The 13,939-nt window shown below is 45.4% G+C and overlaps 1 protein-coding gene across 4 annotated transcripts in view; it reads left to right on the top strand.

Annotated features, from left to right (window-relative positions):
- The window catches only part of gpc5c (glypican 5c), a 117,327-nt gene that overhangs the window by 83,003 nt on the left and 20,385 nt on the right, over positions 1 to 13,939 (top strand). For all 4 annotated transcript variants that reach the window (XM_068648656.1, XM_049746845.2, XM_068648655.1 and 1 more), the window contains one exon: positions 5,429 to 5,549. In XM_068648656.1, the coding sequence (XP_068504757.1) occupies positions 5,429 to 5,549 (121 nt within the window). The remainder of the gene's footprint in view (positions 1 to 5,428; positions 5,550 to 13,939) is intronic.

Genomic DNA, 13,939 nt, shown 5'->3' with positions numbered 1-13,939 from the left:
AATTAATAAATAAAAAGTGTCATTGATGTTAAGATCCTGCACACGATTGTCTGATCTTGGGAAAATGACACCATCCTTTTTGTGTAACCTCTTATTAGCTTCTTTAAGGCTTTCTGATCACTGAAAGGCCTGAACTCAAGGACAGTGGCAGGTGCTTTCTTGGTCAGGGAAGACAAAATGCCCAAAGTCCATCCATCCATCTTCTTCCGCTTCTCCGGTGTCGGGTCACGGGGGCAGCAGCAGCTTTAGGAGGGACTCTCAGACTTCCCTCTCCCCAGCCACTTCATCCAGCTCATCCTGGGGGATCCCAAGGCGTTCCCAGGCCAGCTGAGAGACGTAGTCTCTCCAGCGCGTCCTGGGTCGTCCCCGGGGTCTCCGACCGGTGGGACATGCCCGGAACACCTCCCCAGGGAGGCATCCTGGTGAGATGCCCGAGCCACCTCATCTGGCTCCTCTCAACGTGGAGGAGTAGCGACTCTCCTCCGAGTCTCTCCCGGATGAGCGAGCTTCTCGCCCTATCTCTAAGGGAGATCCCGTACACCCTGCGGAGGAAACTCATTTCGGCCGCTTGTATCTTTCGGTCACGACCCATAGCTCGTGACCATAGGTCAAAATGCCCAAAGTGCCGTGCATTTTTGTCTCTTCTCAATGCTACAAGTATTCTTCCAAAGGCAATTTCATAACCAGTAGAAATGTTTGACATCAGCTACGTATCGATGATAAAAAAAAAAAAAAAAATCACTCGTTGAAATGGTTCCACATCGGCTCGCAATTATTCCCGGAGTTGCATCCCCTCGCCAATTCAAAAACTAAAAAGTCAAATGAAGCCGCAATGATCCAAACAACTATTTGAGAACGCGAGCTCCGGCGCTTTACAGAGTTGTTGTTGATCATATTTGGAGTTGCCAGCAAATTCTCGCTGGCTTTTTTTGCTGCTCTCTGGTTCTGACCCCGCTCAACTCTGCCTTCCTCTCTGACTCATCTCTCAATATAACCGCTTTGCCAGGCAGGCAGGCAGGGCTGCGGAGGGCCGCGACAGAGGAGCCGCCGCTAGGCCGCCAGCCAGCTCCGCAAAAATCACACGGCTCCCTCGACTCGGCTCCTAAAGTGGAGAACAGAGAGAATGTTTAACGAGTCGTTCCAACGCGGTATTTCCAAGTAGCCATTAGGTCAGTCGGTGGCTGACGGGTTGGACATATATGGACATTTCCAACTAAAACAATGACTTTAAGAAGGAAAAACTGAAGCGAAAACATAATTGCATGCAAACTCCACACAGGGAGGACCGGAGGCGGAATCGAACCCGCACCACACCCTCTGAACTGCGAGGCGGACGTGCTAACCAGTGTCGCACCGTGCTTCTTATGAATTATTATTATTAAAGAAATCATTTGTTTGTTTGACATAACAGTAAAACTAATATACATACTAATGTTTTGTTGAAATCATTGAATGTCATTAGTGATATGACCTGCCCTAATTATTCCATTTTATAAATCCAATCGTTTTTGATGACTATTTTGCCAATCTCTCATTTAGTCTCATGAACCTTGCCATTTCCAGCTTTAAAAAAACAAACAAAAATAATAGACTTCCTGCTGTTTCATTTTTTTTAAATAAATCAATTGAAATAATGAAGTTAAAAAGGTCCTTGAGGAAAACACATAGATGGTAAACGTTCTCAAGAGTTCATAAACAGCAAGCCGTAGTTGAAATCAGTTCGCCTGGTGTGAAGCCAACCAACGTAACTTGAGATTGGCCGGCAGGTACTATTGGCGCCAGTTGTCATCCGGCACACAAAAGACGGACACCCACCCAGGGGGGTCGTGGGAAAGCCACTAACTAGCTTCCAGTGAGAGAGAGAGAGAGCCAGAGAAATAGAGCACATGCAGAAAAGTGCATGATTTCAGCCTGCCTGCCCTGCAAACGACCCTCTTCCAATGTTCCGGCTACTTCTGCTTGCACTCTTTCTGATCTTTTTTTGTATTTCCATGCTAATGATATTGCCTCAAGGTGCTAGCAGTTTTATGCAACAACAGCATATTCTGCCGCTGCTTTAAATATGCATGTGACTTGTTTATGAGAACAATGCTCGAAAGGTTGGAGGGTCGAAAAATATACCGACTGTTGACTTGTGTAACGTTTGAGTGTGTTTGCATGTACGGAGGTACTGGGGAAACAGTGCACACACTTACAAATCATTCTGATTAAATGTTTGCAAAGTGGCTCCGGACCAATTGATAGTTGAGTGTTGCCTCCTTACAAAAAGGCTCCCAAGATTTCAGCAGTGTGAGAACACGCTGGCCTTTCCAAACAAAACCTCCTGCTCGGAATATTTCAAAGTCACTGTCCGAGCTCTGCTGGTAAAAACTCCACCCCCCTCCCATCATCCGACCTTTGTTCACTCATGACTTCACGTCCCGTTACTTGGTTGTAGGACCTCTTTGGAAACACGTTATCATATCCAAAAAGTTAAGTGTTGTTTACATCTCGGTCAGTGTTACGTATTGAGCATCGTGATTCCAGCTGTCTTGAAGTGTTCTTTGCCATTCCTCTTTTGTGAAGACATCTCCAACCCAATCGTCCAAGTTTGTGCTTCACTAGTGCATTGGGATTCCTTGGGATGCTACAAGCTTAAAATAATGTATAGACACACATTTATGATTCCATTTTTGGCATGTCACAATCACTTCACTTATCTGTAAATAACCTTGAATGTTTACCAGAGCCCATAGTTTCCGCATAAAATGCATTCATCAAAATAAACAAGCAATTTTTTGGTCTCTATCCTGGCAGGAGGTTTTTCTGATGGCAAAGAAATGGGGGGGGGAACACTCACACAGTTGAATTAATTAACTTCCTGGTGTGTTTGAATCATCCAACTCATTGGCACAACGAATGTGGAACTGGTTTGAAAAAGTTCAATTCACGCACAGTATTCATTCATTCATAGTCAGTCACGTATTTAAACCCGACTTGAATTAACCGTACGGACATTTGTGAAGTGCGACAATAACAGCTAAATGGAGCTAAATGAGTCATTGCAGACAAAGGTGGTGAATATGTTTGGCATTGTTCATCATATTACAATAAAAGACCTACTTGTGCCTTCATCCATTTGTCCTCTCAGCCTGTGAAAAGTGAGCCATCTCATTCATCATGGCCTTTTATTATTTGAACATTCAGACCCTAATAAGTATTTACGTATCATGGATGATATTCACTTTGGCCATTAGTCACATTACACAGAAGCCTTTCAAACAAATAGAAAATCATTCCGCATGACTGAAGCGAATTAGGTAAGGAATCATCTCTGCTGTTTGGAACTAGACAATAGTGCTTTCGCTCGCTGTCTGTATGCGATATCGAGACGACTTGAACAAATACAGACAGCATTGTTTATGATTAAATCCCCAGTGAGACGTGTGGCTTTAGAAAGCCTAGCGGGCAAAGCTCCATTATAGACAGATAGAAGGAATTGGGAGTAGTTCACCTTAGGCCACTGGAATCCGCCTCCTTCACGTGTTTACTCATTCTGGAAATTTCATGCAGGGTTGCTTTGTTTGCCGCGTGTCGACAGGAATGCTGAATTGCCTCGGGTGAGTTTCAGCACAGATCACTGCCGAGGTCATCAGAAAGGGGACGGGGGCGGAGGGGTTGCTAGATGCTCCGGGATGCTCCGGGATGCTGCTGGATGCTCCGGGATGCTCCGGGATGCTCCGGGATGCTCCGGGCAGTGGAAGACGAGAGGATTTAGCGCTAGCTGTTGCCAAAAGTGCGTCAAATGCTTTTCACCCAGGAAGGGTCACATCCTGGGTTCAAGTTATGCAGCTCCATTGATCATTTTGGTTAATTGGAATCCGAAGTGGATTGTTTTGTTGTATGAATAACACAAATGGCAACAGTACTCATATTTTGTATATATCTTTTTTTCCCCCACTGAAATTTGGGGTGAGGGAGTGCGCTGTCCCCCTTTGAAATATGCTTACACCCCCAAGTCGCGGGCCAGATAATATTTTCGGATTATTCCAGGAATTCTTTTCAACATTTCCACATGTCCTCTGGAAGAAACATGTGTTGGTTCTCCATCAGAATGTTGTGGTTTGTTTGGGCTAGTAATATAACGAAACAAGTCGCAATTGTGCCGAATAACGATTGATTCAAGTTTGGATGCAGTGGAAAGGTGAATTTGAAAATGTGAAAGCCTGAGATAGTAAGAACCTCACTCATTTTTCATTCTCATTCTATCATTTCTTTTATTCTTCACTATAGCACTCTAAATGATTCCGAAAAGCGTACGTTAATGCAACTGCGAGAACATCAACAAGAAGTCATGTGCGCCATTAATTGTCTGTCTGTCTGTCTCCACGGCATTCAGCTTCGACATGTCCCTTTGTGCGCTTTGTCATGTCCCCTATGTAATAGTGAATGTGCCCTGAAACGAAAAGTAGAAGGCCTAATTCCAAACCGGCACATTCCTTTTATTAGCATCCCATTTAATGAGCTCATTTCCGCACCAACAACTGCTAGCCAAGTCGGAACACCAACACAGCCACAAAAACACACAAGATGTCACTTTTCAAGCGCTGCTGTTTGATTCTCGCATGAATCATTAATGTGAAATGGAGAGAAAGTCCAAATTAGGGTTGGTAACCTTACAACCCGAGTGGCTTACCATTCAGAGGGCATTTTAAAATCTGTATTGCGCTTGATTTTAAAGGACGCTAATGGGCGAGGCCGAAAAATTGTAAATAAAATAAAGGCAAGAATCTTTTTGCCAGGGACACAAAAATGCATCTCGAATTAAAATGAGCTGTTGACCAATCTTATTGTAGACCTGTGGCTTGAGAGAGGCCAGTTTGTAAATAGACACAATTGAAATTGGCGTGAAAAGAAATAGAGGACTTGTCTTTTTTGGGGGTTGCTCTCTTCAAAGCGCTTATTCAGCAAATATGAAGGAGCGCAGACCTTATCAAGCCATTGCTTAGCTCGCATGCCAGTGAATCTCCAATTCAGCACTTTTCTGATTGCTTGTGCTCATCTTCACATGGGTACGCATACTGTACACGCACGGACGTCGTCTCCTAAACGCATCCGAAAAATGCATACACTTTTTCATGCAATTCATTATCGCTTCCAATCATTCTCATCGGCACTTTGCCTTCAGTTGCCTCTATTGATTTAATACCAGCGCTGTTAAATCCCCAAAGCATGAACATTTCATATCATTGTATGAATCTTGCATTCATTTAGATAACAGTGGGGGAGTAAAATAAACAATCAATCCACAGATAAAATAGTAGCCACAGCAAGGTCAAAATGTCGATCTGCAAATGGAAATATTGCCATTGATTTTTTTTTTTTTTTTTTAAGAGTGAATCTTTTCCCTATAAAAACGATGATGTAACTCTTGTTATTTTTCTCACAGTTACACAGGCAGAGTGGTAGGAAATGGTCTCCAGGCGCAAAGACAAAATCCAGAAGTCAAAGTTCGCAGCCCCAACCCCTCGCTCGTCGAAATGAAGGAGAGGCTTGAAAGCTTCAACCAGGTAAGATCGTTTGATGCATTTCTCCATTGGCATTATCTGCTGTTGAAAAAGCTCAAGAGTCTCAACAGCAGCCACACACACAAGTCTTAAGAGGAGTCCATATTCCTATCTCTGAACAGTTCCCAGGTCACCTAATAACATCCGACATGTTCTTTTCATGATCATCCTTTTTTGAACAGGATTTGAATTGCCGCCATTTTGAATCGCTCAATAATGTCTGCCGACGTGGGGACAAAGCAATCGTATGGAATTGTTAAGTCAAGTTAAATAAAGGGTGATTGAAGATGAAAGAGGCACATTGAGAAAAATGGAATGAGTGTCGAAAGCAAAAGCTGAGACCCGGACGGAGATCAAGAGGTCACCAATGAGTGGCAGAGAGGCAGAGATGACACAGCCGCTTCAAAGTAACTCTGTCATGGCTTTTAGCCCTGAAAGGAATCAGGAAGAAAAGGGCCATTTCCCACAATCCCCGGAGGCCATTTGACGAGAGTGAGCCAACAGGATTGGGTTCCCTTCTGAACGGCCTGGCCTTTTGTTGGCCCTCAAATGATAGCCAGAGATACGTAGATAGTACAGCAGGAATTTCTGTCCAATTTCAGACTTACTTAATTGCCATTCTTTAGTGTAGCTTACTTTTATCCAATATGTTCCTCTGCTCTTTTTCTCCCTTCGCTTGTCCTGGTGTCATTTTCATTTTTTCTAGCGGTGTCTCAAAATGTCAGACACGAACGAACGAGGTCAAGAAAAGTTTCCGAACTGCCGCGACACGGCGTGCTTGTGTGATACGGCTGTCAAGTAGCCGGTCGTCACTTTATCGTGCGTCGTGGTGTGCCCTCCCTCCTGACATAAATCAGGAAGGGGACCACCTGGAATCTCAAGCACAGCTGAGCTTTGTGTTTATGCCAAATAAGAGCAACAAATCAGAATCTGCATCATGTGGTGCCTCAGGAGTATTTCAACATTCACAGGAGCAAGTGGAACATATTTAGCTTGTGTCTTCAAGCCTGCGTGATCCTCGGCATGTACGCTACTGTCTGTCCAAAAAGTCCCAGAAAATCCCGTGTGATCTTACCCGACCGACCGACCGAGACAGTGTAACAGGTCATTGGAAGCTCATAGGTAGTTACAATGAAATGATTGTCTTCCAAAAGCTCATTCTATTATCCAATGTGCTAAGCAGCTTTTAAGTGGCTGCAACGCAAGTGCACATAGCATGGCTTTGTTTGTATGTTCACACAAATGGAATTTTTTGCAGTTGTGGGCGTGAACACACCCAACTAGCCTTGCATCCAAAATTGCTACCGTACAAGCAAGAGCTTGAAGTGTGCAACATTCTGATGTGTTCAGAAGGAAGCACAGGCAGAACTCCATAGGCGGCGAATGATGTAAATATGCTTTAATATGAGCACTTTTCTTGTCTGCAGCACTAAGAGGATAGTGCAGTGATGTCTCCTCGTCCACCCGTAACATTTTGACCAACATTCCTCGGATAGAAAAAAAAAAATCAGTTAGCATTCAGGCAGGTGTCTAGCAACATAACGCTTGTCTTGCATAACCTGGTACTGACAGGCTTGCAAGGTGCATCGCACGCACGCACGCACGCACGCACGCACGCACGCACGCACGCACGCACGCACGCACGCACGCACGCACGCACGCACGCACGCACGCTCGCACGCACGCACGCACAGTCGTAAATCAGCTGCCTGCAACATCATGTCTGTTGAGTCAAATATATACGTATCAAAGCTCATAATAGCACTCGGAACAAAAGGGAATCTCTTGACCTGCAGTAAAATGGGACATTAATGCGCCTTCTCTGTTTCCACTGACTATCGTCTGCCTTGCTGTCTGGTAATATTGCTAACGTGAACAATAAATGTCTCAAAGTGGATTCTTGATTCGCCGCCATTAGTCCAGCTGTTTAGTATGGGAATTCCTTTACAATGGTCTGCTTGTTTCACTGGAAGTATTCAAACCAGATGATATTGTTAGGGTTTTTCAAATTATCCTTATCGTGAGCAAATCTCTAAAAGATATGTTGCTTTGTCAATTGTAATTCAATCAGTGACTTAGGCAAATCATTCTCGCACATCTATTTTCTGCTCTTTCTATCATACTGCTGCATTGGCCGTGGCAGGAGACTTGGAAACTGGCTAGTTATGTGTGATTGATGGGATTGATTGTTCCAGTTTGTTTAAATTATTTCTTTGCAATTTTAAATAGTGTGTGGCTGTTGTAAAATAAAAAATTATATATATCACAATGGCAATGAGAGTGTGCTCAGGTAAGGTTTTTAGTTTGTATTTAGTTTTTTAGTTTTTTGAGGGGCCCATCTCTGGAACTCTCTTCCTGTTAAATCCTGCAATGCTACTTCACTGGACACATTTAAGAGAAAAATTCCTCAAGACACCATCTGTTCACTAAAACATACATGGAGAAACATCAACACACACACACACACACACACACACACACACACACACACACACACACACACACACATGCACGCACGCACGCACACACACACACACACACACACACACACACACACACACGCGCACACACACGCGCACACACACGCACACACACACGCACACACACACACACACACACACACACACACACACACACACACACACACACACACACACAGTTTGCATTTTTTATTGGCAACGTTGTGGATGGCTCCTCCATCTCATAGCATAAGTTGCAGTCAGCTGGTATTTGTCATTTCCATTGAACAAATTGCACAACTTTTGGGATTTAAGAAATTTCAAAAATAATAATAATAACAACCTTCATGAATAATGAGCTGCCAGTGTGACTTTCCAAGTGATAATTGTCAATCCTAAAATAGCAAAGAACCCAATTCCCAAAGAAGACAAGCGACACTTATCTATCCTAAAGTCCCGTAACATGATCAAGCCACGTGCCACCGTCAGCAACTCGAACATTCTCATAATACGTTATTCATCAATTGAAACGATCTCGTATCCGCCAAAGCCAAGCCAAGCCAAGCCAAAGTAAACCCACATGTGCATACTTGAAACAGATCGAGTCAGCTCTATCTGACAAGTGCGAGGAGGCGTGTGAGGCATGGCTTCTGGGTGTGATTGACCTGCGATGGTTGCCACAGTTGAGGGCCAATAAACAGTTAAGCTTGCGCTTGCGCTGACTTGCAGTGTGGGTGTGGAACTCACTACTGTGATTTGAACATGCTCCAGGCATAACTTGAGAAATTACCTTACTTTCTCATCTGCTTGCTTGTGTAATCATCTCAGTTGTTGTAAAAGAGAGAAATAATGAGGGATTTGTCCGTGCGAGTCACTGGAATGGTTTTAACTTGACATGCTAGATTGCCATTTAAATGTCTATTAAAACAAAGATTCAAGAATTAGATCAAAAAGTGTGTCAACGACAAAAAAAATCCACTACGTGGTGTCTATACATCATTTGTGTTCATGTTATTTTTTCGCATCAGTTTCAGGCTTGGCTGCCTGACAAATCTCAAATATTGGACCACAATTTCAGCATGTATATGAATCATTTTCTCCCTGAGCTCATCGCAGTCAAAGATCATTAATCAGAATATTTTCTCAACTGAAAAAAAAAAGTGCAAGCAATTACAAGTTTGTTGTGACGGGCAGTTCAAAATTCAATTTCATTTTGTTCTTCACATTGTGCAATAGATTTCTCATCAGATATTCTCAGGTTAGAACAAAAAACATCGTTGGGCAACAATTTGTCCACACCAGGAGAGCGAAAGCTATGAACTGCCTGTCAAAGGCTCGCTTTTAATTAACTCTCCAGAATACTGTTTGGCCATAACAGGCGTCATTAATCCTCACAAAATAATGCATTCTCTTTGTTAAATGGCAAGGGAGGCCTTTGCTGTGGCGATATCCACTCCTGAACACCCTGCCTGCCTGCGTGGCTGCCTGCGTGGCTGCCTGCGTGGCTGCCTGCGTGGCTGCCTGCGTGGCTGCCTGCGTGGCTGCCTGCGTGGCTGCCTGCGTGGCTGCCTGCGTGGCTGCCTGCCTGCCTGCCTGCCTGCCTGCCTGCCTGCCTGCCTGCCTGCCTGCCTGCCTGCCTGCCTGCCTGCCTGCCTGCCTGCCTGCCTGCCTGCCTGCCTGCCTGCCTGCCTGCCTGCCTGCCTGCCTGCCTGCCTGCCTGCCTGCCTGCCTGCCTGCCTGCCTGCCTGCCTGCCTGCCTGCCTGCCTGCCTGCCTGCCTGCCTGCCTGCCTGCCTGCCTGCCTGCCTGCCTGCCTGCCTGCCTGCCTGCCTGCCTGCCTGCCTGCCTGCCTGCCTGCCTGCCTGCCTGCCTGCCTGCCTGCCTGGGTTTTTCTCCGGGGCATTTTTTGATTGGAAAATTGTGGGGAATGTTTTTTCTCTACATATTTGCCGTGGACCAAAAAATGACACAAACGTATACGATCTACCGCGTACTCTGTTCCGTCAACAGATAAAACCCATCCATCCATCCATCCATCCATTTTCTGAACCGCTTAGTCCCCACGGGGGTCGCGGGCGTGCTGGAACCTATCCCAGCTGTCATCGGGCAGTAGGCGGGGGACACCCTGAACCGGTTGCCAGCCAATTGCAGGGCACACCGAGACAAACAACCATTCGCACTCGCACTCACACCTAGGGAGAATTTGGAGTGATCAATCGGCCTACCAAGCATGTTTTTGGGATGTGGGAGGAAACCGGAGTGCCCGGAGAAAACCCACGCGGGCTCGGGGAGAACATGCAAACTCCGCACAGGGAGGGCCGGAGGTGGAATCGAACCCGCACCCTCCTAACTGTGAGGCGGACGTGCTACCCAGTGCCCCACCGAGCCGCCTCAGATAAAACCACATTTTCAATTGTTCCCCTGCACATCATGACCTTTCATCTAATCTTTGTTTGAAGTACAATTCCTTCTATCTAAATACAAATATTACAGCACAGTATAATCACATTATGCATTGCGCATAAAACACTCGCTGCACATCATTGAATATTCATCCTTGGTGGTTAAAGAGACTTTACCAAGGGGGGGATTAGGGTTAGTGCAATGGTCGTGTCCAAAGCAAATGTATCGAAATAGCAATTTTACACACATGGTGAATAACCTTAAACATGCACCAAAAAATGTGTGTTTAGATTTTCTTGTCTGGGCCCAGTGTGGTGGCGTGTGACATTAGCGAAGCGTGTGTGAATGTCACACAGCCGACCGACCGACCGACCAACCGACTATCTTCCCGGCCAATGGGAGAAAACAATTCGATAGAGCGGATGACTACTGAAGTAGCTTCTTGCCATTGTCACTTTTACATGTATTGTAAAAATTGGGTTGAATTTCCCACATCATTTGTGGTGTGTGAGACATATAAAATGCTCAATCCGTTGTTGGGTTATGTTAAATTGTGCTTCTTCTCGGAAGCTTTTGGGAGAATCATTGTAGCTCAACCACCAAATGATTTCCATGTGTGTTACTTTGAAATCAGCAATTTGGGGTTAAAAGGCAAACAAAAAAGCTGGCTGTTTTTCCAAAATCCAAACAAAGTAACCCACTGCTTTGGGCATGAGCCAAGCAGCAATTTTGTACCAAAAGAACCGAGGTTTCCACAGCAACACGTCTTAATTGAGTTCCTCTCTAATTATAATGCTTTTAGGACAGCCATTGTGTTCAACGGACACTTAAAGGCACTGTTATTAACCAAATACGCAAGCGCATATCAGGATGCTGTTGGTTAGCAACATTTGTTGTCGAGCTGACCGTTTAATTGTGAAAAAGAATGTAAGAAGGAAAAAAAAAAGTCAACGGGTTCACCTCGGTGTCTTCCCGCAAGCAGTTTTCTTATCACACTCCATCTTCTGTTAAATACATATGCTGATTAATGCAACATATCGTAAATACTTCATCTCTTTTTCACAAAGGTCACGGTGTCTTCCGTTAGCTTGCTAATCCATAGCTTGTCTTCTGGTTCAGCACTGCTGCCTCAGAGTAGGGAGAAGCAGGAAATGAGGCCGTTAGTAAGTTCAAATGTGGACTAAATAAAAAGAATCAACTTTCGTGTCATGTGTTTTGAGTGGCACCAAGTGGCTCCGGTTCAAACTAAGTAAAGTAACGATAACCTTGTCAGCTTTCTCAAGCGAACCCGAGCTGTTTGTTGTCTTCCGCGTTCACATCCGACATTGGTGATCCTTTCCAACCTTGTAAAAAAGATGCCTTAGTTGTTGTGTCAGGAGAGCTTCTTATCTGACGTGAAGTGATGAAACGGGTCGAAAGATGGGGCCGCAGGTGGTCCCATTAGTTTGGCCCCATGCTGGGAAAGGCAAAACTCGAAAGAGAAATGGAAATTGCCTAGGCTGTAATGAGTCGCGACTCATTTCATTTTGTGCATCAGCGTAGCAAAAAATGTGAACAACTCGGGCTGTCATTATCAAATGTTCTTAGAATCGACGATTCTATCGATTAATCAAATCATCGGAGACAATTGTATCTGCCTTAGTGTATTCAAAAACACATTTCCCCAAATACTTTTTATTAACCAATTATTTATGCTTCTTTGGTATCATTTAGTGATAAGAAAACAACAACAACAACCAAACAATAGTTAAGCGATATCACACAAGAAGGATTTGACTTTTCCAAAGTGCAATGAGATGTTTGCAAATGTCTTATTTGGATTCAAAACAAACGATCAATTACTGCTTTCATGAAGGACTAGAGAATTCAAAGAATTATTACTTTTGAGAGCCTGAAATCAGAAGATTTGGATCTTCAAATGTCTCTATCAAATAGATTAATGGATTAATTGTGACACCTCTAATAGAAACCAAGCTATTTTACCCATTAAGTCAAAGTCAAAGTCAAAGTCAGCTTTATTGTCAATTTCTCCACATGCCAAAGACACACAAAGAAACCGAAATTTCGTTCCCCCCTATCCCACGGTGACAAGACATGGCTCACAACAGACAAACAAGTAAACAAGTATAACAAAAGCGTGCTGAATAAATAATGAATAAATAACAACAATAAATAATATAAATAAGAGGAGCAGAAAAAAAAAAGGAGCAAGTGCGCGTACAGCAGACATTCCCGAAAATAGCGCAACAGTGCCGCACGCTACGCAGAAGGGGATAGCGAGTTCAGGGCCCTAACAGCCTGGAGAAAGAAGCTGTTGGCGAGTCTGGTGGTGCGGGAGCGCAGGCTCCTGTACCTCTTCCCAGAGGGCAGAAGGTCAAACAAAGAGTGAGCCGGGTGACTCACATCTCTGGCAATCGAGGTTGCCTTGCGGGCGAGATGGGAGGTGTAAATGTCCTTCAGGGAGGGGAGCGAAGCACCAATAATCTTGCCAGCCGTATTCACAATGCGCTGCAGGGCCTTCAAGTTCTGTTCAGTGCAGTTACCACCCCAGACAGCGATGCAACTGGTGAGGACGCTCTCAATGGTGCCATGGTAGAATGTAGACAGGACTGCCTGAGGAGCACATGCACGCCTGAGCTTCCGCAGGAAGTACAGGCGGCGCTGAGCTTTCTTTACCAGTGACAAGGTGTTTGCGGACCAGGAGAGGTCCTCACTGATGTGCACCCCCAGGAACTTGGTGCAGCTCACCCTCTCCACCACAGCACCGTCGATGATCAGCGGCAGGTGTGTTGTGTGACCCTTCCGGAAGTCAACAATGATTTCCTTGGTCTTATTGACGTTCAGCAGGAGGTTGTTGTCCCTGCACCACGTGGTCAGAAGGTCAACTTCCGACCTGTACCGAGTCTCGTCGCCCTTCGTGATGAGACCCACCAGAGTCGTGTCGTCAGCAAACTTCACTATGCGGTTGTCGCTGTAGGTCGCAGTGCAGTCATGCGTCAGCAGGGTGAAGAGCAATGGACTGAGCACGCAGCCCTGGGGGGCCCCCGTGCTCAGCGTGATGCTGGCGGAGATTTTGTCGCCAACACGCACCACCTGAGGCCTCTGACAGAGGAAGTCCAGTATCCAGTTGCAGAGGGAGGTACTGAGGCCCAGCTCGTCGAGTTTGCGGATGAGTCGCTGCGGCACAATGGTGTTGAAGGCAGAGCTGAAGTCCACAAACAGCAACCTCACATATGAGTCCTTTCTCTCCAGGTGGGTGAGGGCCGAGTGGAGGGCAGAGCAGATGGCATCCTCAGAGGACCGCTTGGCACGGTACGCAAACTGGAAAGGGTCAATGGTGAGGGGGAGAACGGACTTGATGTGCTCCATGACCAGCCGCTCAAAGCACTTCATGATGATGGGCGTCAGTGCCACAGGGCGGTAGTCATTGAAGCAGGACGGTGCAGGTTTCTTCGGCACAGGAACGATGGTGGCAGCCTTGAAACACGAGGGGACGATGGCCTGCTGCAGGGAAACGTTAAAGGTGTCCGTG

Source organism: Syngnathus scovelli, chromosome 17, assembly GCF_024217435.2.
Source record: "Syngnathus scovelli strain Florida chromosome 17, RoL_Ssco_1.2, whole genome shotgun sequence".
In the NCBI taxonomy this organism is placed as follows: domain Eukaryota; kingdom Metazoa; phylum Chordata; class Actinopteri; order Syngnathiformes; family Syngnathidae; genus Syngnathus; species Syngnathus scovelli.
Note: the sequence above shows the minus strand (reverse complement) of the source record. Positions and strands in the feature narration are given on the sequence as shown.